The sequence below is a fragment of the Octopus bimaculoides genome, chromosome 14, assembly GCF_001194135.2.
Source record: "Octopus bimaculoides isolate UCB-OBI-ISO-001 chromosome 14, ASM119413v2, whole genome shotgun sequence".
NCBI classification, from domain to species: domain Eukaryota; kingdom Metazoa; phylum Mollusca; class Cephalopoda; order Octopoda; family Octopodidae; genus Octopus; species Octopus bimaculoides.
The window spans coordinates 59,842,514-59,865,988 of record NC_068994.1 but is presented as its reverse complement, the minus strand read 5'-3'; the positions used below and the strand labels follow the sequence as shown (position 1 = coordinate 59,865,988).

At 38.4% G+C, this 23,475-nt stretch overlaps 1 protein-coding gene across 8 annotated transcripts in view; it reads left to right on the top strand.

Annotated features, from left to right (window-relative positions):
- Nucleotides 1-13,594, top strand: part of LOC106882916 (regulator of G-protein signaling 12) — a 106,072-nt gene extending 92,478 nt beyond the window's left edge. For 7 of the 8 annotated variants that reach the window (XM_014933746.2, XM_014933747.2, XM_014933753.2 and 4 more), the window contains 8 exons: nt 384-441; nt 889-1,013; nt 1,744-1,917; nt 3,149-3,346; nt 3,606-3,696; nt 7,578-8,044; nt 10,915-11,119; nt 12,495-13,594. In XM_014933746.2, coding sequence (XP_014789232.1) covers nt 384-441; nt 889-1,013; nt 1,744-1,917; nt 3,149-3,346; nt 3,606-3,696; nt 7,578-8,044; nt 10,915-11,119; nt 12,495-13,549 — 2,373 coding nt within the window. In that variant the 3' untranslated portion in view covers nt 13,550-13,594. The remainder of the gene's footprint in view (nt 1-383; nt 442-888; nt 1,014-1,743; nt 1,918-3,148; nt 3,347-3,605; nt 3,697-7,577; nt 8,045-10,914; nt 11,120-12,494) is intronic. The other variant, XM_014933756.2, reaches the window with a different exon arrangement.
- Nucleotides 13,595-23,475: the final 9,881 nt, after the last annotated feature.

The following is a 23,475-nucleotide window of genomic DNA, read 5'->3' as shown; positions in this document are numbered from 1 at the left end:
CTGGGGTTTGAAACTTAGCAGGAAATTTTGATGGAAGGTTTTTAACTTAGATCTCTTAAAGATGGGACGCTTGATTCGTGGAACCAGGAACTGTCTCAGGTAGGTTGGTATTTAAAGGCTTAGTTGTCTATTGCTTCAATTGATTAGACACCATATCTTCTGAGGATACCTGCAAAAGATATTTTATCCAGGGAAATATCTAAAGCAGTAATTTCCAAACCAAGCACCACCACTGACTGGTCCATTCCCAGATGTAGTTAACTGCACTGCAAGAATAATGAATTATATTTAAAATGTGTGAAAATCACAAACTGATTCATTTACTAAAATGAAAAAATGTTATTTTCTGTAATTTTAATTATTTATATTTTCTTTTGTTTCAGTCATCAAAAGGCAAAGAGGAAGAGAAGAGGCGCTGGTCTTTGTTACCATGGAAACAAAGTTAGTATTAGTCTTTGATCCAATTTTTTGTTTCTTTTATGGTGCATGTTTGGCGATATCTGACTTGATATATATATATAAATATGCACACACACACACATGCGTGTGCCCCAAAACAGATATATTAAGCTCTTATAATGGTAATTTCAGGGACATCAGTGAAAGACATAAAAATTGGTGATGAAATCAATACACAGGTGCATTCAGGCATAAAATATACCTTTTAGTATTTTATTCGACTTGAGTTGTTCAGACACTTTTTATCACCTACACCATCAGAAATAAATGTAACCCTAACCCTAACCCTAACTCTGTAACCAGTAAAAGGTATTGCTCATCATCATCATCATTATCATCATCATCATCATCATGTCTAACATTCAAGTTCCATGCTGGTAGAGTTTATTGTTTATCATAAACTGTAAGAGACGAAATAACTCTTTCCAGAAACTTCTAAACCGAGTGAGATGCAAAAGTTTCGTAAATTTTCCAAAGATGAATCAAAGAAGAAACCCTCGTTGGCTACAATGGATTTGAGTCTGATGAGGAAAGAAGTTGTCCAGGGGCGTGAGGTGAGTCGTATTTTCTTCCTTTGTTTTCAGTGGTTCATGAATCCTTTCAACTATTTACAATTTATCTTCATCTTTCTTTAAAATGCTTCCCTATTTTGACTACATTGCAAGTCCAGGGTCTAAGAAAGTTCAGTGATGGCCTGCACTGGAATGTGTTTGTGCATAGGGGAGTTCTTAGAAGAATTCAATAAGATCAGTTATTTTTGAGAATTGAAGAATCTAATGTTTTGAACCCCACCCTTTGTTGTGGGTGGGGAGGGTAGGCAGGTAAATGATGAGAAAACTGAAGTAGACAGAGAGGGAGACATAGAATAAGAGAATTAGAGTTCTTGGGTGTGAGGTGAATCAAGTGATGGAGGGACAAAGAATCAGAGAAGGGAGACAGAAAAGAGTCAATACTTGAAGCAGGGCAAAACAGGTTCTCCATATTTCAAACATGATGCTTTTATATCAAGAATTAGTTGATTATATTAACGATTAGGGTTTATTGTTTTTTTATAGTAATCTATTTGTCAATCCTTCTCTCCATTATCTCTATCTACACACACTATTCATTAGGTTGCTGTATAATTATATTCTGAGCCATTTAATGTCCTTTGATGTACTGGAAATAAGTTTCTGGCTCTCATACCTTTCCCAAAAGTTTGTTTTCAAAGAATATGGTTCTAACTGGGGATTCAACCTAGTTTCCAATATGCTACTTTCACAAGTATTTTCTTTCTTTCGACAGTCAACTTACGGCAATGAAGATCTGAGATTTTGTCGCGTTCTTCTTCCTGACAACTCAACAGCCGTGGTCTGTGCCAAATATGGCCAGTCTATCCATCAGGTGTTGTCACATCTTTTTGATAAACGAAATCTAACTCTTGAGTCAACAGAAGTATTTCTCTTGGGATCTGACAAGGTAATGTAGACCCTTCTTTTCCTTCCCTTCTTCCTTCTCCTCCTCCTTTCCTCCTCACTGCCACTTTTGTCGTCTATGAAAGGTTCTGATTCTAGTGAGAGGAAGAGGGGATGTATGTAACTCTCCAAGCTAAATAAAAGAATAAGGATGACTGGGGTGGGGATACATTTTGTAGGTTCCAAGAATGGAGAGGCAAATTAAGAAGGATTTGATTACCATTTTCTTTTTGTTGTTGTTTAATAGTGGCTGAGTGTGTGCGACAGTGTAAATGGCCGTACTCTGTGGTGCTGTTTGATCTACATAAAATTCTAGTTGATGTTTAACCTTGGCTAGCTTTGATCCAGCAGACCTATGATCAGTGATATTCTAGCTATGAACCTCGTGTCTTTTCCTCAGCCTTTATGTATCTAGGACTGTATTATTCCACATGTTCTCTGTTTTCAAGATAGGGTGAAATTTGATGGAGAATTGACTGCTACTTCTAGCAGGTTGAGTGACCTTATTACAGCTCCCATGTTAGTAAATTGCGACACAAACAATAGTTAAAGGCAGTGGTGGTCTTAATCGATCATTTCACATCACCCTGCTCTTAAGCAGGGTCCGATCTTCTGCAGCATCCAGGTCCCTGTTTTGAAGACTGTCCCCTCCTATCAGTTTCAGAAGTGCTGGTTGCTGCTTTCCTTTTACAACAAAACCCCTGCTGTTAATGTATTTATATCAGTCTGACTTGACTACTGGTGGACCGATTTCTTACTTCTGTTGTCAATTGATGTGTCTCTCTTCAACATGGCACTAATCCATCTTCTTCATCTGACAGACATAACAAAAAGAACATATTTCGTTTAGTTGTTCCAGTAACAATGGATGTTGGTGTACTGCCAAAGAATGAAAATGCAGGCAATATATTTGCTGCTTTCAGTTGCCATTGGACATTATTATGCATCATGAGTCACTTAAAAGTATATTCTTTTCCAAATATTTTGGAATATTTTATGCACCCCCACCCCTGTATATTGGCAATGTTGTTCTTTGATGGAATGGAGGTTGAAAATGGTTTTGTTCTTATTGTTGCATCTTTCTCAAATTTGGAGCGATTTAAAAATTGAAATGAGACTCTTTTTCTATAAAATACTTCAGAAACAGAATCTGTAACTGCGTTTTTTTTAAAATTTATATTTTATCATTTCGTATTTTGTCAAAAGATTATAAACAGATATGTTGTTATTTGCAGCCTTTGGATTTAGCTGAAGATATGTCGATTCTAGGCTCCAAAGAGGTCCTTGTTGAACGACGAACGTTCTTCCGTGTAGAATTGCCAAATCAGAAAATCATTGGAGTCAAAGCAAAACCAAATAAATTGATATATGATGTTTTCCGTCCCATTCTTCAGAAATATGGCTATAAAATTGACAATATAACTCTTCAGATGGTGAGATGATATTTTTTTTTATTATTGTTGTCATTGTTGTTGCTGCTGCTACTGCCAAAGTATACTTTGCCTCTTGTCCTTTTGGAATGAATAAAACAAGTACCACTTGACAGCTAGGGGGGTCAATGTAATTGGCTGACCCCTTACCCCTGAAATTGCTGGCCTTGTGCCAGAAGCTTAAAACCGTTGTTGTCGTTTTTTAAAAAAATTTTTGTTATGTTTTCTATTTATGGTGATTTCATTTGTGTCTTCATTGCAGACATCTGACCAAGGCTCACTTGATCTACAGATTCCTGTTTCAAGTATCAATGACCAGCAGGTTCTGGTTGTGCCAAAAGAGGACCTCCTGGGTTTGTATTAACACTATAGTCAGCATCATCATCATCAGTACCTATACAACTACTACCACCATCACCATCATCATTGACCTGTTAAAAACAGCAGCCCAATTTCATTGAAATTATACCTTCCCACTTTAAAAAGGGAAGAATACATTGGATAGTGTAATCCTAGATATACTATGCGTAAATAAATGACATGGTCCCAGCTTACCCTTCTTTGACCATAATTCTGCTGAATCTGGATTGACCTGAAGTAGGCTAAACATCATCATCGACACATTTTGCAATCTTGTTGAGGATAACAGTCACACCTGTAACGTAACATCGTTCTTTAAATCTTCTTCCAATCTGCTCTGTAAGGTGCCACGACTTCACACCTGGTCTCATCACTTCCTCTTCCCAACTTATTAGTCAATCACTAGGATTGTTTTCTCAACTTGGTAATGGTTAGTACCTTTCAGTGTTACCCTGTACCTGCATTATTCATAGTCAGTGAAGGTAGGAAGGCTGCCAGAATCGTTAGCACACCTGGTAAACGCTTAGCAGCATTTTGCCCACCTTTATAACCTGAATTCAAATTCCGCAGAGGTTGACTTTGTCTTTCATCCTTTCAGGGTCGATGAAATAAGTAACCAGATAAACCCTGAGGTGGATGTAATCAATTTATGCCGTAGCGCTTGTGCCAGAATATGAAACCATTCCTAATAGTGACTGAGATTGATTGATGAATGTTGGTGTGTATCAGCCAGGATTAGAAATAACAGCTGAATGGATGGATGTGGAATCATGAAGTGACGTGGACTAACAAGCAGTCATATAAATATGACAGGATTGATAAATCACCAGTTTACCTTCACCAAAGTTATGGTTCCACCCAGCCCCATGAATATGTATGAGCTGTCATCAATAAAGATCAATACCCAGTCATCCATATTTTCAGACCCTTCAATTCCATTTACTCACATCTTCACACTTCTCTCTTTCACCCCCACCTCACTCACTGTTCCCCCCCCCCCACCAATATGAACTCTGACCTTTCCAACTTTGCTCAGTTGATTTACCAATCTTCAGTTTCCAACTCTATTTCTGTTTTCCTCAAGCACGATTTGCCTGACTGCCTGCATAAGACTGTTAACACCCCCATCCCATCCCACCCCACCTACTGATAATATCTTTAACAGATTTAATCCCAACAAAATAGAGAAGCTAAACCCATAATCCTGTATAGAATTAATCCATTCCTGTAGTCTTTGTTACACAATTGTTTCTCAGACATTCTTTATATTTGAATCAACAATAACAAGACATTTAAATGGTACCAGGGAGTGGGGAGTGGGGAAGGGGTGAAATGGGGGCCATATGCCTATAGTGATGAACTGGGATTACATGCTTGGAGAGGGAGTCTGGTGGTGGTGGTGGTGATACACTGGGGCCACACAAAAAAATTCTTTGATCTTCCCCCTTTTAAAAAAAAGGGGGAAGATCAAAGAATTTTAAAGTGGCTGATTTTCTTTCGAAATTTAGATTTGAATTCTTTTATTAATTCTTGGTGCATGTATGTTACGTTTGCATGTATTGTGCATGTGCATATATATATGCATGTATGTTATGTATGCTTGTGTGTGGATATACACATATACATATATATGACTTTATATATAGCTGAATGTATATAGTTATGTGTATACATGTATATGTTATGAATGCATGTATGTGTGTATGTGTCTCTCTCTATAACATGCACACGCATAGTCTTGGGTTTATCAATTCATAGAAACCTGTTTCAGCCACATAAAGAAGTTAATTGTTACATGTTGAATTTTGGAAATGTCTTGAATATTTTTACTGTTCCACTTAGAGATTGTGTCCATTAGTCTCTTTCTTTGCTTCAAAGTCTTTGAGTGCATCAATGGTTATTGGTAGAAATGGAATTTTCAAAGCAGTTGATCCTTAGGGATATTTTCCTTTTGTTGATTTTGAAAGAGATATTCACATCCCCAGGGCATCTAACTTCTATCTTGTTCTTTTCAGGCCCAAGTACCGGAAGAGGTTTTGATGGGAATGTTCCATCAATATTCCTTGTGTTGATATGAATGTACCCCATAGTAGAGATATTGTTGTTTATATTTATCCAAGCGCAGTTTTTTTTTTCCCCTGCAGATGACATTGTGCATTATTTTAGTAAGAATATCAGGTCATAATGGAAGGTAGGATCTTGATGGCATTTTTGGACAGCTGCTTCTTACAAGTGTTATGTCCTACACGTAAGTGTGACATAATCAACGTTTTCAATTGTATTGTGGGAGTGTTAGCACACCATGTGCTGTTCATGAAATATTTTGTCGCCTTCAAGATCTGATCTGATGTGATGGTCACAAGTCCAAGAGGGACTACACCTCATGTTAATGTTATTTCTGTCTTTGAGTTTGTACAAAACATAATCATGCACAGCCTTTTTCTGATACGCAGAGTATTTTTCTTTTATGTCTTTTGCTGATGTTATGATAGTCCTGCATTTCTGGGTTCACAGGGGAAGACGTCAAGAAATGACCATTTCTTGAGGAGTTCACTTCTGACCTGTAGAATGTTATACCTAATCACCTCTGAGCATTTTGTTGATGCTGCCTTTATTTTTGCTGCTGTTGGTTAACAGATGTCATCTGATTTACTTCATACAGCACTCAAAGACTGTCTGCAGTGATCTTAAGCCCCTTTTTCCCTCTTTTCTTCTGAGATAAACTTTATCACTGTTTCTGTGGTACTTTGTAATTGATGTCAGAATGTTGCAGGTTTTAATGTCTAGGAAGTGAATTTCCTCTGCAGACGAATCAAGTATCCAAAATATTGGTATCGGCTCTGGTACTGCAAATGCATTGTGGGATATTGTCTTATTGTAAGAGGAAGCCATCGACTGCTATAACCTAACATTGTAGTCTTAAGTATTCTCGTTTTTTTCCTGGATCCTTCCCCACAGCACCTTTGTGAATCCCTAAGTATTTGTCACACTCATTTTGTGCAGCAGAGGAAATGGATGGATTATTGATACAAACATTTCGAATTTGAGGACAGTTTTCCCAGGTTTAAGTTGTTAAATAGGAACATTTCTTTAGACCCAGATCCATCCTTTTATCAGCAGATCACGCTGCGATTAGGTCCAGTTATTCTTCACTATTATCAATATTTCAAGCATTGATCTTTGGATCATTCACAAACAATTTAGCATAAGATGGCAGTGTTTCTTACATTGACATCATTTTTGTTATGAGTTTTGTAGGCCGAAGGATGTAAATAGAGGGCTTTCATAAAAGAAAGGGGAAGGAATTTAGGGTTGAAACAGAGACAAACTGTTACATTGGAATATTCTCTTTGAAATATTTATATTAGAAACAATCATGGGTGTGTGTGTGCATGATGAAAAAATTTCCAGTGCTGTTGCTAATGATGATGATGATGATGATAATGAGAATGTCAATGAAACACCTGTAGTTATGATTGCTAAAATGCATTTAATATTGGCAAATTTGGTTGAATCACAAGACATTTTTTGAATAATTTAAAAATCTTACCAGAAAATGGAGAACTTGGAAGAAATTGTTAGAGTCACTTTATGTTAACAGGTTGTCGTCATCAGTGTCGTCGTCGTCATCATCATGTCTGGTCGAGTAAGTTTTGGATGTTTGTAAAAGAAACTTTTCGTTATCATTGGTAGTTTTAATAATTCCTTGTGAGGACCCAAAGTAGTTGGCAGTGAAGGGTTTGTCTGTAGCCATTCCCATTGATTGATCTCTTTATATTATTTTGTGTTTGCTAATGTTTGTGTATTTATTATTTTGTTGATGTTGTCATGGAAACCTATTTAATAACTGACTCGCATGCTTGTTCTCTGTTAGAGAGGCCTGGTGCCAAGAGCAGAGCCCAAATGGTTCCTTTGACCCCTGTCACTGTGGCAGTTAACTCCTCGGTTCCAGCTGTTGTTCTGCATGCTACTCCTACTACCACATCTCCTACTACTACTACTACCACCACCACCACTGCCATTGTCAGTTCTGCAACCGACACTGGACGGCATTCAGAGGGGCTAAACAGCCATTCTATCTTGTCATCACCACCACCACGTCCACCACCACCACGAACTAATGACTGCCCTGATGACAACAATGGTGGTGATGGCGACAGTGATGCTGATACTGTTGTTGCTAGCAACTGGCGGGCGGCACGTCTGTCGCAATCAGCGTCACTTGAAGAGATAACTAACAAGGTGTTTGAAGATTTAATGTACGGCAAATCGGCTGGGTGTGTGACACCTCTGTCCACCGCAGTGGCACTGTGTCACCCTCTTGACCCTAGCCGAGACCAGGTAGGTGTTGTTGTTGTTCATTAGCCTTCAACCATATTGCACGCCACCCTTCTGGTTTGCTCATCCCTTTTGTTGTTGCTGTTGTTGTTGTCGTCGTCCTGCATTTTCCTTGTTTGCGTTGTTGCATCACAAAATTCCCTGAAATTATTGCTACACACTTTTTGCTTATTTTCATTTTCTTTTTTGTTTTATTTGTTTGCTTGTTTTTGTTTCTGTCTCCATTCCTCAGTAATGTCTTAACACTTAGAACTTTACAGGAAGACAAAATGGGTCTAATGGAGGGGAAGCCACCCTGGATATTACTGGCAATTATTTTACTGATGGTAGAAGGAAGAAATGTAAACCAGCCCCTGCTGGAACAACCCTTAAAATACTCTCTGGTATTTATTTAGTCTCCCACACTGTCATTCCTGTCGCAGCCGTCTGCCCCCGTATGACCCCTGTGGCTACAACCGGAAGTTCTTGATACCAACAGCAATTTAATTCTTCTCTCCTTCTAGTGTAACGTTGAATCCTGCCAATGTCCAGCTTTGCCTTCCTGGGTCAGTTTAAAATATGTACTTTTAAAAATCTTATGGTAGCACTGAGAGTTCTTTGTGGTGGTAAATTGGGGTCACCAGGGTGGGAATAACCAAGCAGAAAGGGTGTTGGGAGGAGGAGGTCATGGCCAGAGTGATAAAGTGGAAGACCGTGATGCGAGAAAATATCAAATATTATTGCAGATGGGAGTGGGGGCTAGGAGGGGCAGCAGCTTTAAGAATGTTTTATATCATCATCACCATCATCTAGCATTCGTTTTCCATGCTGGCATGGGTTGGATGGTTTGATTGAAAACTGGCAAGCTGGTGAGCTGCACCAGGTTCCAGTCTGTTTTGGCCATGGTTTCTACAGCTGGATGCTCTTCCTAGTGCCGACCACTCCACAGAGTGTACTGGGTGCCTTTTGTGTGTCACTGTCACTGGCCAGGACTATGATTTCACTCAGCTTGATGCGTCTTCTCAAGCACAGCAAATCACCAGAAGTCTCAGTCACTTGTCATCACCACTGTAAGACTCAGCATCTGAATGTCATATTTCATTACTTCATCCCATGTCTTCCTGGGTTTACCTCTTCTGCAGGTTCCCTCTACAGTTAGAGATCAGCACTTCTTTACCCAGCTGTCCTCATCCATATGCATCACATGATCATACCAGCAAAGGCTTCTCTCTTGCACACCACATCTGATGCTTCTTGTATCCAATTTTTCTCTTAAGGCACTCACACTCTGCCATACATGCACAAACATTGCACATCCAGTCAAGCATACTAGTTTTATATATAAAATTACCCTCATTTAATGTCCACTTTTACGTGCTTGCATGGGTCAGACAGAAGATTTCCCCATGGCCAGACGTGTTCTTCACAGAAGACAAGAAACAAGCAACATAGCTTATAAGATAGTAATGTTCATTTGCAACCATCACATGATGTCAAGACAAAAGGAAACACACACACACACACACGTTTGTGTGTTTATATATACAGATGATGGGCTTCTTATAGTTTCCATCTACTACATCCACTCACAAGGCTTTGTTGGGCCTATGGCTGTAGCAGGTGACACTTACCCAAGATCACATGATTAGAAGCATGCTTCTTGGCAACACAGCCACGCCTCTGCCCAGCTACACCTTTGCCCAGCCACGCCTCTGCCCAGCCATGTCTCTACCTAACCGTGCTATGTTTAAATATAAATATATAGACATATATACATAAATATGTATGTTTACATACAGATATGTAAACATACTTTTGTATAAACATGTATAAATATATGCACCATCATACATAAACACAAATGAGAAGAGAAAAAAGTACTATGGGGTAGTGTGAAATATAGGGGTGGACAGGAATGCATCAGTATACACTTGGGTTGTTGGGTGTTTTTTTTCATATTAAATGAAATTATTAACAGTTACTGAGCAACAGAGTCAGTTTTACCTGGGGTATCAGGCTACCCCAGATAACAAAAGTTGACAATTTACATCCAATGCTGCACCATGTATGTGGAAACGCTCAACTCTTAAAAATTCCAAGAACCAATTGTAAAGCGGCACCAAAGGTTAAAGATTCAATACCGTTTCTGGACAGGCAACTTGGCATCTTAAAAAAGGGCAGGAATACATTAGAAAATCCATGCACAGACAGACTGTGTGTAAGGGAAGAAAGAAGATTGTATGGTAACAGCAGAAGTGTCTTTGATCAGAGCTGACTCGGGGTTACATAACAACAACAACAGTTTACTTGTGTGAATAATAGGAATGTTGTAGAATTGATGAATGGCTGAATCTGGAGCAGTGAGTTCAGTCTGTCTTGTGAGTACAGTCTATTGAGGAATTGGCTTCATCATAACATTGGTATGATGCTCCAGCATCTTGTTAGAGTGTAGCAGTAATTAACACAAACTGTCTGCTGGTTCAGTGAGAACCTAACAGACCAAACCATGCTTCACTGCTGTCAGCAATCCTTAAACACAATGGAGTGGTTGCTACCCCAGTAACCCAAAAAACGCACCCAAGTGCTTAATTTAACATCTAAATTTTGCAATATGAACTCTTGAATCATTAAAACCACATTAACTTTGCAGAAATTTGATGTGATGGTCATATCAGGAAACAGCCTGCTTGATGACGGTTGACCTTGAGTTAAAACAACAGTAGGGCCATCCTAGATATGCAACAGACAAGCAAACTCACTCCCTGACACATTCTTTCTCTCTCTCTTTTGTATGGAATTTCCTCTCTTTATTATGTCTTCCCTTTTTGCCCTCTCTTCTTGCCTCCCCTCTCTCACTCTCTTAATCTCTCTCTCTCTCTCTCTCTCGTCAACAGAAACAGGCAGCATGCAGAGAACCAGCCGGCGTCGTTCGTCCTTGTTCGGCTACTTGCGTGGCACCGAGAAGAGAGTCAACTGTGCCAAAGGGAATGCCCGGTTGGCTGAGTCCGTCTCTGCCCCTCGACCAATTTCCTGTGAACAACCATGTGAAGAGCTTACAACAGAAAGTGAAACCTTCAACTCACTGTAACGAAAAGGAAGGTATCTGGCTGTTCATTTATTATTCTCTCTTTTTTTTTGTTTGTTTTTGCTTTGTTCTTACTGTGTCCTTCTCTCTTCCTCAATCATGCTTTTTGCTTCTCTTTCATCAGTTGACGTTTTACTAATCTGTTTTGCAGATTTCCCTTCAGTTAGTCTCTCTATACTGCACATCTTTCAGAGTCTGTCTCTCCTTTTCCATTGTTAAAATTCCCTCAAGTCTATTGAATTATGGCTCAAGTGTATCAAATGAGGTTGAGTGTTTTATTCCTTCTACCCAACTTCAACTTACTGGCTTGATTAAATCAAATCCCAGAGAATTCAAAGACAAAGTTGACTGTAACAGGATTTGGACACAGAACATAAAGGATCAAAATTAAACACTGTTTGGTCTGATGTTCTGCCAGTCTGTTTCTTTATTCTTCTGAGACAAATTATTAGAGAGCAACCTTGTTGTGGTTGAGTGAGTTGAGGTGGTTAGAGAAATTGCTGTTCTGTGAAAAAGAGTGGAGTGGAAGAGAATGGGAGAGAGGGACAATGAGAAAGAGAAATATATATGAGAGAAAGAGAGATAATGATAGAGAGAGTGAGATAGAGAGAGCTAGATCTTTGCCTTTTCCCTTTAATAAGGGATTGTAATAGACCTGTCTGTATTTCATGTGCCCTGTGACCTCCATCTCTAATAGTCTGCTTGCAAAGCTTAAGCTTATATGTAAGAGATAACATTGGACTGCTTTGTCCTAAAAAACTGTTTCAATCATTCAATCGTACCATTGTCCACCTCTCCCTCACTCCCCTTACTCTTGCTCCTTCCACTCTGGCTCTTCTCTTAACAAAATCTCCACTTTTCACCTTCTCAGTCGATACCTTAAGCAAACAAATTCAGAGTGGTGAGGACCCTTCTCTTGCAAGGTCCAAGGCAGCTTCAGTTATGCTGGTGCCATGATAAAAATAAACCCAGAACATTCTGTAAAGTGGTTGACAATGTTAAGAATATTCAGCCATTGGCCGGACATGCCAAAAATGAAATAAACTTATTCAGATATAAACAAACCATCCAACATATGCTAGCATGAAAAACAGACATAAAATGATGATGGCATACACACACACACACACACACATGCAGAGGGTATGCTTATGGACCAATCTCCATGGAGATTGATGATTCATGGTACTTTGGTTTCCAGTGGTGAAATTGAGCTGTTTTTCTCATCTGTGAAATATATTTGTTTTTATAATACTGCAGTGATAGTGATGATGTCTGTGTTGGTGTACTGTACCAATAATGATGATATTTGGATTAATAATACAGTGATAAGGATAGTATTTGCATATTAGTTTAATGCAGTGATAATGTTTGTGTTTTTTGTTTCAGGTGATGCTGCCAATGGTAAGGCACAAGATTTTCTGGAAAGTCGAAATGATGTCCCTAAATGTAATGTGGTGTTGTTTGCTGAAGGTAGCAATGGTCAGGTTCCAAGCCATTTGGACAGCCATCCTAAGGTGAGCTTGGAACCACCAATTCCAGCAGCTAGAGAAAAATCTAAAACTACTTTGACCAGCATTCCAAAACCAAAACCACGTAAAAAACCTATCCTAATTCCTCGACAACAAAAGGATACTGACATATCCCTTGTTGGGTCCTCAAGGTACCAGGAGGCTATCTCTCGGGAAACACCAAAGTTGTATGGTGCTAAATTTAGTTCAAATGCACGTTGTATAAAAGATTTCAAGACTTTTGGCTCCCCCTCTGACAAAGTGCTCCATGAGCTCCAAGCAAACTTCCAAGAGACTGTTGCATCACCACATTCATCATCAGCTCAGGACTATTTTCAAAGCTCACCTGGAACACCTTTGTACAACACTGAAGTAGTGCAGGACATGTCACTGATGCACGACTACAGTGCAGACTTCTGCAACCCCAATTCAACTCTTGCCATGTTAAATTTTGGTGATCATCTTGTGCCATCTACCCCAATTGCAGCATCTAGTCCCCGAAATAGCACTGCACCCATTGCCTCCCCTGAGGATCTCTCACCTCCCCCTCTGCCTGCCAAACCAAAACGATTTCAGAAACCATCCAACAAATTGGTTGCTGCAGCCTCTCCCCCTCCACCACCACCCCAGCCATTCCAAGAGACCCTCTACCATACAGAGAAGGCAGACTTTGCTCCACCCCCTCCATTACCACAAACTTCAAAGAAAAAACCACCCAGAATTACTAACCATGCCATTGTATCCTACGGCCCCATTCTCAGTCCAGCTTCTGGCCATAATAAACAACAATCTCATCCTCAAAGAGTCACTTCACCAAACCCAAACTACCCCCTTTGTAAACAGTACCCTGTAATCCCATCAACCAGTCCTTCTTCCAGACCTCTTGTATTTCAGTTAGAACTTTCTGGAACACAGAATGTGTCATTTGTATAGACACCTTAGTAGAATAACTCCTGAATTCACTTTCAGACAATAGATTTTTGTTGTTATTGTTGTTTTTTTTGTTTTATCTTTAAATTGTTTCAAATTACATCAAAATGGGACTGGTTTCTGTGTGAATACTTTGTGCATTCGTACAGGCAGATGCATAAAAGCACCCACACTTACATGTGACAGGCTTTCTGCAGTTTCCAGTTATTGAATTGTATCTACAAAGTGAAGTACAAGAGGAGGAGACACTTGGCCAATGTAAGACACAGTTAAATGAAACACAGAGCCACATCGTTGCTGACTCCTTAACCACAAGCCTACACTAGCATCTACCTGCATGCCTGTCTGTCTGTATGTCTGTGGGAGAGGTATGTTGTAATGACGTTCATTTCTTAATCATGTTTCGGCTTTGGCACCCCCTACTGCCTGGCGCTTCGGGTTGCCTTAATAGAATTCGTAGATGCAAACTGAGAAACCTGTTATATGTGTGTGTTTGTGTGTTTGTGTCATTTCAACATATCTTCATTAACGCCACTTGAGTAAAAGCTCATCTTTTGTTAACATTTCCTGGTAAGCAAAAGTTTCCCAGTTTCAATGTCTTCCTTGTTTTTGATGTTGTGAAGATCAATGAATTACTGTCTTTGGAAAACAGGTAAGTGTTGGTGACAGGAAAAGCATCTGGTTATAGAAAATCTGCCTTGAGAAGTTTCATTTAGCCATGCCATGAAGGCAAAAGTATTGAGAAATTCATTGATATTTAGTTGTTTATATTGTGAACCAATCATATTTTGTCAAACTGCTATCTTTCATTAGTCATTGGAATCACTGGAAATGACCCAAGCTCCAACTTCTAAATCCCTAAAGATTATATTATTCCGATTTATTTAGAACTGTCCACAGATGGAGTTACAAAGTCTACAAACAGAATGAGTATCTCTGAAATGTTCTACAAAGAATGTCCCTACACCAACAGAAAAAGTCTATATTAAATGTTTCATTGTAAACACTGAAGTGGAATGAGATGAATAACATTTTTTAATACAAGGAATGAAAATACCACAATGGGAAACAAGTTTGCTTCAGATGTCATAAATTCCTTACAAATAAAAAAAAAAAAATTAAAAAAAATGGAATACTTTGAATCTGCCTTTTTTTTAATTGGATCAAAAGTGTAAGCTTTGAACCAAAATCATTCATCCAACATCTTTGAAGATATTTTGCATAAAGATTTCACCAAATGTGAAAATTCCAAACATGTCCATGGATAAAAACTAAGTCTTTATAAAACTCGTAGCCACATTATTCCATAGATTCCTTTCAAACAGTATCACCAATATCTACAAGAAAACTAACTCCAGCACATACCATACTGTTATCTCCCAACCTGGGTAATGGTTTAGAACCTTCAGTGTTACATGAATCATTCAGCACATTTAAAGATTATGAAAGCAGTTTTGTTGCAAATTGCAAATCCAACCAAAAACAAATTAAGTAAAAATATTGCATTCCATTATTTTTTATGTTTAAACAAGGTTCAAGGTCACTTGTATTTCATTCTAGAAAAATCATGTCATCAAGTGGTTTGGTAAAATAGATAATAAATAATTTGATAAATGTAGGCAGTTTGATAAAGCAAAGTTCTGTCTGACTTTAACCAAATTCCTTCTCCAAAATGATTTAGAATTTGGTAAAGCTTTTATTCCAGCTAAGTATGGTCAGTTTTTTTTAGGAATAACTTTAGATTTAGATAGTAGTAAACACTTCCCTAAATTATAAACTTGACAAGAAATTGTTATATGTAAATATATAAAGCAACAACCCTAAAAAGAAGTGAGTTACATCAGTAAGCATTCAGTGTATCCTCTGATGGGAATCTGTTAATCCTGCTGCTTATTACACCAATGTAATAGAAGAGATTTACAGAGCTACTAATATAAACATAAATATGAAAGAAAAGATGTTTCAGACCTAAATATTTGTTCTAATATTACCAGGAGCTTCCTAAATCTTATAAATAAGTATTTCCTCAATGATCAAATATATTTTAAGATGGTCAATAAAAATAATTTTAAGGTGAGCTACAGCTGTATCTTTGGTCAGCATAAATAGAAGAAACCTCTACTGGCATGAATATGCTCTAACCAGCTAATTGCCTTCTCAATGGTATGCATCTTTCTAGAGTATTAGTTTCTCCAGCTAATGGCTCTCCTACATATAACTGAAATAAAACAAACTATATTAAGGAAACTTGAACTGCTTATATAAATATATAAGTTTAATCTATTCATATATATATGTATATATATAATATACATACACACACATATATATAGTAACAGAAAGTGAAGAATTTCGATTATCCCCATGTGGTGAGTTGTAATATATATAAGAAATTAAAGAAGGAAAATACACACACTTCACATAGTTTTAATATATCTTGCATTGTGTTTGTCAACTGGTTTCACTTTTGCTATTCATGACATTAAAATTTATTCAAATACGTATTTTCTTAAGAAATTTTTTGGTCCATGTTGTGTGTGAAATTTATGAGTGAATGATTCGAAAAATCTAAGGGGAAGTAATTATTATTGTGGGCAAGGGGAGATAATTGGGTGCCCGTGCAATAAGCTGATGACCTTGCTCTTATTGCAGAATTAGAAAAGAAATTCCAGGTATGGAAAAAAGACCTGGAATCAAAGGACCTTAAAGTTAACCTAGCAAAGACAAAAGTGGTTGCTAGTAAGAAAGAAGATAAAACTCTCTTTCCCATCGGGTAAATGGCCTTGCTCAATTTGTGGGAAAGGAGTTGGAAGAAATTCCATTTGTTGTACCCAGTGTAAACATAAGAGATGCAGTGGAATCACAGGTAGATTAACAGACAGAGTAGTCTTTGTATGTGTAGGAACAATAAGCACTAAGAGCACACAGGAATTAGATTCTCTGAAATGGCCAAGCGGCTCTCTTGAGGTTCTAGATAGTTTCTGTTACCTAGGTGACCAAATTATCAATGGTGGAGGATGCATTGAAAGTATTGTTTCTAGAATAAGAATTGGGTGGAAGAAGTTCAGAGAGCCATTACCTGTGTTGGCAACAAAAGAACTCTCTCTCAGAATGAAAGGTAGACTATATGATGCTTGTGTACAAACGGCTATACTCCATGGTAGTGAGACATGAGCTCTGAATGCAGAAGACATGTGTAGACTGGAGAGAAACGAAGGTCGTATACTCCATTTGATGTGCACATGTACAGCAAAGTGCAAATGTATTGAGAGAAAAGTTGGGCAAAAGAGGAATCAAATGTAGCAAGCAAGAGAGAAGACTACATTGGTTTGGACATGTGATGTGTATGAATGAGGACAGCTGCATAAAGAAGTGCTGATCAATGAAAGTGGATGGTACCCTTGGAAGAGGGAGGCCCAGGAAGACATGAGATGAAGTGGTAAGGACTGATCTCAGGAAGTTGGACTTCACAGAGGAAATTACCATGAACCGAGATGTTTGGCAATATGAAGTTCTTGAGAAGACCCACCCACGTCAGCAAAACTGAGTTCTAGAAGCACTGTGTGTCCCACATCACAAGAAAACTTCTCACACACTCAACCACAACAAACCAAACTGTCTCTACATCTCTTCTCTTCCTCACATTTACATTTCATGCACTATGCTTACCTCCCACTCCCCAATCCTTTCCTCTTGGCCCTGTGTCACTGTATCATTGCTCTCCGCTAGACCCTGACCTTTGTGCTCTATTTACATGCCCCGTCTCGCTCTACCATCTTTCTGCTAGCCCCCGATCTGTGTGTTCCACCCACACGTAACTCCTTCATATACTATGCCTGACCTCACACGCCTGTTCCTCTGTATCATTGCTATTCGGTAGCCCCCCCCCCAACTTCATACATACTCAGGTCTTTCACCACTTACTCACACCCCCTTTGCATTATTCTGCCACTTATATTATGACGTTTGAATCTCAAGGGTATGCCCTGCTATTTGCCACCATCTATATATCTCTCTCTTCCTTTACTCAACCATCCCATTTATATTCTGATCCCTGTTCCTTGTGAGTATGCCTGGCATTTTGCCACCATCTCCATCCTGCTGTCTCCCACTCCCTCTCCTCCTCCTGCACTTTCCTCAGGTTAGGTAACTGTATTTCCTTTGCGGTAGCACACCTCTTTCTGTCTTCATTCCTGATCTTTCTCTCTCCAGCCAGGTAAACTTGTACTTCCTCCACAGCAAGACACCTGAAGATGAAAAGGGTGAATTCTACATTTCCTGAACCCACTTTACAGAGTCTTGCTGTGGGTGACACCGCCAGGAAAGAGAGCAGACCAGGAAACATATCTTTAGTTAAGGTCTTTGAGTTCTTCCTGCCATAAGCCTTCCAATCATTAGAAATTTTTCTCCAACTTTTTTTAAGAAGCCCATAGAATACCACGTCAAGAGGTTGAAGTATACGTGTGGAACTGGGTGATAGCAGCTTGCTTACTGCTGGAAACAGTGATCGGGGTTACTTTGAACAGTGCTCAAAGTAACCCCGCTGGATAATCAAAGTGTGGGGGGTGGGGGGAGACATGTCATGTTATACAGGTTTTTTCAAAGATTACCAAAGCAATAAAAACACTTCAATAAAAAATTATTAACTATTATTAACATCTTATTTTAACAAAAGCTTGTATTTTTTATGCAAGAAGTGCTTTAGCTACAGAGAAAAGTATTCATATCTTGCAAAAATGTCTGTTTTGCTGGAATTTGAAGAAGTGACAAATTCTTTCTTTGAGCGGATAATCAAAGTTATATTTACAAATTTTACTTTACGTATTGAAATTATATTATCATAGAAATATAATTCTAAAGTTTAACAATACATTTAAACAATTCTGTAAGAAATTTTACGAACAAACAATTAAAGGAAACAAAATATATTTTGTTCAAAGTAACCCCATTTCACGGTATATATATATTATTTAGGGAGCTTGAGGGGCTGAGAGAAGAAGGACGGTGTGATGGAAAGAAGTAAAGAAAAAGAGAGAATGTGTTTGTGTCTCTGTATTTACAGAGAAGAAATAGGGAGATGAAGAAGAAGAAAAACGAGGAAAAGAGGGATTTGAGGTGCTGGGAGAAGAAAGATGGCGTGATAGAGAGAAGTAAACGGATAGAGAAAGAGTGTCTATGTATTTAGAGAGAAGAAATAGAGATAGAGAAACGAAGAAAAGACGGTGTGATGGAGAGAAGTGAGAAAAAGAGAGAAAAGAAGTGATTGCCGTCTGGTTTGCAGGGCGAAGATTAGTTTGACAAGTGTCTGAGGATCAAAACGAAAGATGGCCGAAAGGACTTGGGTGGGGAATATGAATAAATATGTGCCTACCTGTGACAAATTAGGAATAAGCTGCTAAATTAGGAATAAGGAAATTTTAATCTAATCTACAATAATCAATAATCTCCTAAATCAAAAGCAAAACACAGAGAAAAGACCTTATGTAAATTATAACTGTCTCCTTTCGTCTTATAATAAGCCTTCACTAAACGAAAATGTCAGAAAAGATACTCACCCAGTTCTTTCCTAAGACAGATATTTCCGAGGCAGTGGCAGATTTGGAACTGCTTTTCGAATTTTCGTAATACCATGCGCTGCTTCATGCGATACAATGTTTACGTTTCGTGCATTCATAAAGGATTTCTTTTAGACCCGAAAATGAAAATCCAAAAAATATACTGGAACGGGTTTAAAACAATGTGGAGGAGACGAGGATGAAATAAAAAATGCGCGCAAAGCAACAGGAGGGGGGGGGAGGACTTCGGGAAATTCACAAGATCCAAGCTTTTCCCTCGTAATTTTTAGGAAAATGGTGTTTTTTTTCAATGAAATTTTATAGAAATACTTTTCAAACGGCAAACATTATGATTATAAAGAGATTTGCAGGGAAAATCTTTTCCAAGAGGGAGAGGAGAGGACTTGAGAAAATTCACAAGATCCAAGCTTTTCCCTCGTAATTTTTAGGAAAATGGTGTTTTTTTTCAATGAAATTTTATAGAAATACTTTTCAAACGACACCCTCATTCCTATCATTAGACGCTACGTCAGGCCGAGGTCAATAATTTATAGTGAGTGTTGGTGTGCGTATAGTAACTTGAGCAGCATGGGCTATACACACTCTAAGTGTGTTGGGGGTCCCCATAAGCCTGCTGTTCCCACTCAGAATATTGAGCGTTTATGGGGAAGCCTGAAAAAGTGCATTGTTCCTCCCGGAATGAGACCGAAGTATTTCAAACAGTATGTCGTTGGGTTACTTTTTATACGGGCCATCTCACCGCCAACTCAGCGACTTCATAAGTTTCTTTTGGAAGCTGGAAGACTGTACCCATGTCCCTGAGGACACGGAAGAATTGGTTCTTGATGTCCAATCACCCTTAACTTTTTTCTATCATGAAACGTTATTCAACACCATATTTATGAAACCATTCGGATAGATTTTTACAAGTGCACCTCTACACAATTCATTAAAAAAACCCTCGGATTTCTCGCGTGTAATCACCTACCCTGATCTCCTAATGTGCCGCAAACCCTTTATTTTTCTTCGAAAAAAGGATGGGGTAGGAAACTGGAACCCCACCTACCTGAAATTATTTGAAAATGTGCATAAATAGGATATATATATATATATATATATATATATATATATATTGCACAGGCGAAAAAGAGATACATAAATGACAAAACACACTATACTCACTCACTCTCGCCCTTCTCTCCCCACCCGAAATCGAGGCGCAAAAAATTGCTAAAGGAAAGTGGAAACACTTGATGCCATTTCAAAACTGTTTTGCAGCTTAGGGCTTATATAGCCTGGGATTTATATATCCAGCAATTTTAGCAGGTATGTAAAAGATATTGTTTTAATACACTTTAACTTGTTTCACACAAACACTATCATGTTTTTTTTTTGTCCAGACATCGTTACCACTAATTTTTATGACTTCATTCATTTATTATTCTTTTCAAACTTCTTTGATTTTTCAGTCTCATGTAACCCACACTCTACAAAACGTATTTCTGCCAAATGTCATCTTAAAATATTTGTAAAGAAAGTGGGGAGATGCGAATAACGACGGAAGGGTTAAAAAAGCAAAAGAATAATTGAAGGTAAAATGAAACAAAAAATGAAGCCAAAACATTAAGAATTATGGAAAGTGGGTAGAAAAAAATCACTACGTAGTGTAGTAGATTCTACGCTTGGGTATCTGTGGAAAGTTGAATGTGATTTCGGAATATGACGAGGAAAATTTCGGATCTTGTGAATTTTCCGAAGTCCTTTCCCTCTTGGAAAAGATTTCCCTCCACAAATTTCTTTATAATTGTAATGTTTGCCATTTGAAAAGTATTTCTATAAAATTTCATTGAAAAAAAACTCCATTTTCCTAAAAATTACGAGGGAAAAGCTTGGATCTTCTGAATTTCCAGAAGTCCTTCCCCCACTCCTGTTGCTTTGCGCGCATTTTTTATTTCACCCTCGTTTCCTTCACATTGTTTTAAACCCATTCCAGTATATTTTTGGGATTTTCATTTTCGGGTCAAGATGTAAACATTAACCCTTTTTCTTCTATATATTTCAATTGGTATTTCATTAAATGTGTTGTATTTCACGCTGGAATTTTTTCGATTGAAAATCGCAGTTATTTTAGAAATTTCGTCAAATCGACGCATTGTTGTGATTTGCAATACTCCGTACATTCGCAAGCGATTCTTCCTTTTCTGTATATTTCAAGTAGTATTTCTTCAAATGTGTTCTTGTGCCTCAGAGGGGAACTTTTCTAGGTGCAATCCCATGGTCATTCATGATAAATTATTGTATATAATTAATTTCTGAGTGAAGGCTAATACGTGTGTGTGTGTGTGAATGTATGTAGTCACACACACACACACACATGAGTGATCGAATGAAAGAAAGTGGTACTCATCACATCTAGTGGGAGTTCTATGTATCAACAGTTCAACTGAATTCTGCATTATTGAAAGTTTTGTGTGCAGAACAAGTCCACATCATTAGATGTTTGGAATCGGAGTGGAAACAATTTAAAAGAAATTTTAAATGGTTTCAATAGAAAGTATTTAGTTCTTATATCAGATGCTAGAGTAGATGTTGGTATATGTTAGCTGGCATTTTGTAGGGTGTGGCATTCCAGAGACAACAGTAACGATGGGGAGAGACAAGCAATTTTATGGGGCTTTAATCTCTCCAGGTTACAGGAATTATATACTGTGTCAGTGTGCACGGACCAGCTAGGGCTAGGGTGTGTATCTAGATTATCTGGGGCCAATGGTTTGGAGTTCATTAACAGAATATACCACAGGGGACAATGGTAAGATAGAGTGGATACTAGAGGCTGCTGAAGTTTCTTAACAAGAGTCATAAAATTATGAATTTCAGGTGAATAAGCGAGTTCTATGTTAAATTTATGAAAGTCATTTTCATAATCTGAAATCTCCAGATGAAGTGGGACAAGGAAGTAGAGTTTTCTTTTCTCTGTTCCTGCTCCTGAAGGTGTATATGGGTGTGACAGCCCGTGACTTTATGACGTCATACCACACCCAGAACCACATGAGCACGAAGCCAAATTCTGATACACTGCACTGTTGACTAACGAAACGTCAGTCAATCTCAAGCGAATAGATTTCTCGCCCTTGGTTATTGATGTTGCTAGTTATCTCCCTTAGTAAGGCCAACTTGGAGTAAAAAGTCCCGGCTCTCCAACCGTGACATTTACAGCTTTTCTCTTTCTGTTTTCAAATACAATTTAAATTGAAACACTACCTAATGTAGCCTTCCATTTTTAGGCATAACTACAGATGTGTAAATTTCCCCGCAAATTTCAGATCTTAACCTTATAATAAGTGAGAAGTCTTTCTATAAATACAAATTCTTGCATCTTCTGATTGGCTAAACCTCTCTTGCCAAGCCTGGGCTAATTGCGTCAGTCAAAGTCTTCATTTACTAACATTAAACTACCATGAAATTTTAATTTATCCATTGATGCAACATGTATCATCTGTTGGCATGACATGTTCCTCTTAATGCAGTGGTCTTTCATGTGTATGAGGTGGGGTACTGAAAAGTTCCTGGTTTTGGCTAAAAGGAAATACAGGACAAGGATCAGTGAATTATGATTTTATTCAACATATTCCCCTCTCAGATTCACACACTTACTGCAGTGGTCCTTTAGTTTTTCTAAGCCCTGAGAACTTGGAAGGTTGGGCCTCCAACCAGGCCTTTCATGATATCTTTAAAGCCAGAAACTTTTCAGCACCCATCCCCCCTCATATCAATCACTGTAAGTGCAGTTTGTCCTTCATGTGCATTGATGATTTATTGTGCTTGTGAAGACCCATGGTTAAGGCAAATCAAGGACAGAAAGTAATGTTCTTTATGTCCATGGCCCCAACACTCTCTCCCTTGACAAGACCTTTCTTCCCAACATCCCCTTTTCCCTCACATGCCTACCTGCACACAAATATGTACCTGTTGTGTCCCTTCCCCACAGCATATCCTCCCAATATCCCTTCCCTCTACCTGTGCCTTTTCATTACATAACTTCACCTCCACCTCACCATCTGAGGCAGCCATGTTTCACCTCCAAATACAAGATTCTTTTTTCTGTCCCCTAATACTGCTCCCCACTGTCAGGCCAGGGATCTTTGTCTTGCAAATTGCTTGGTGACTTCACAGCAGCTGGTGCCACATAAAAAGCACCCACTTCATTCTGTAAACTGGTTTGCATTAGGAAGGGCATCCAGCTACAGAAACCATCCCAATGCAGACAGCAGATCTTGGTGCTGTCTTTTGACCTGCCATTTCCTGCAGAACTGTCCAATCTATGCTAGCATGGAAAATAGATGTTAAATGATGATTATATATATATATATATAT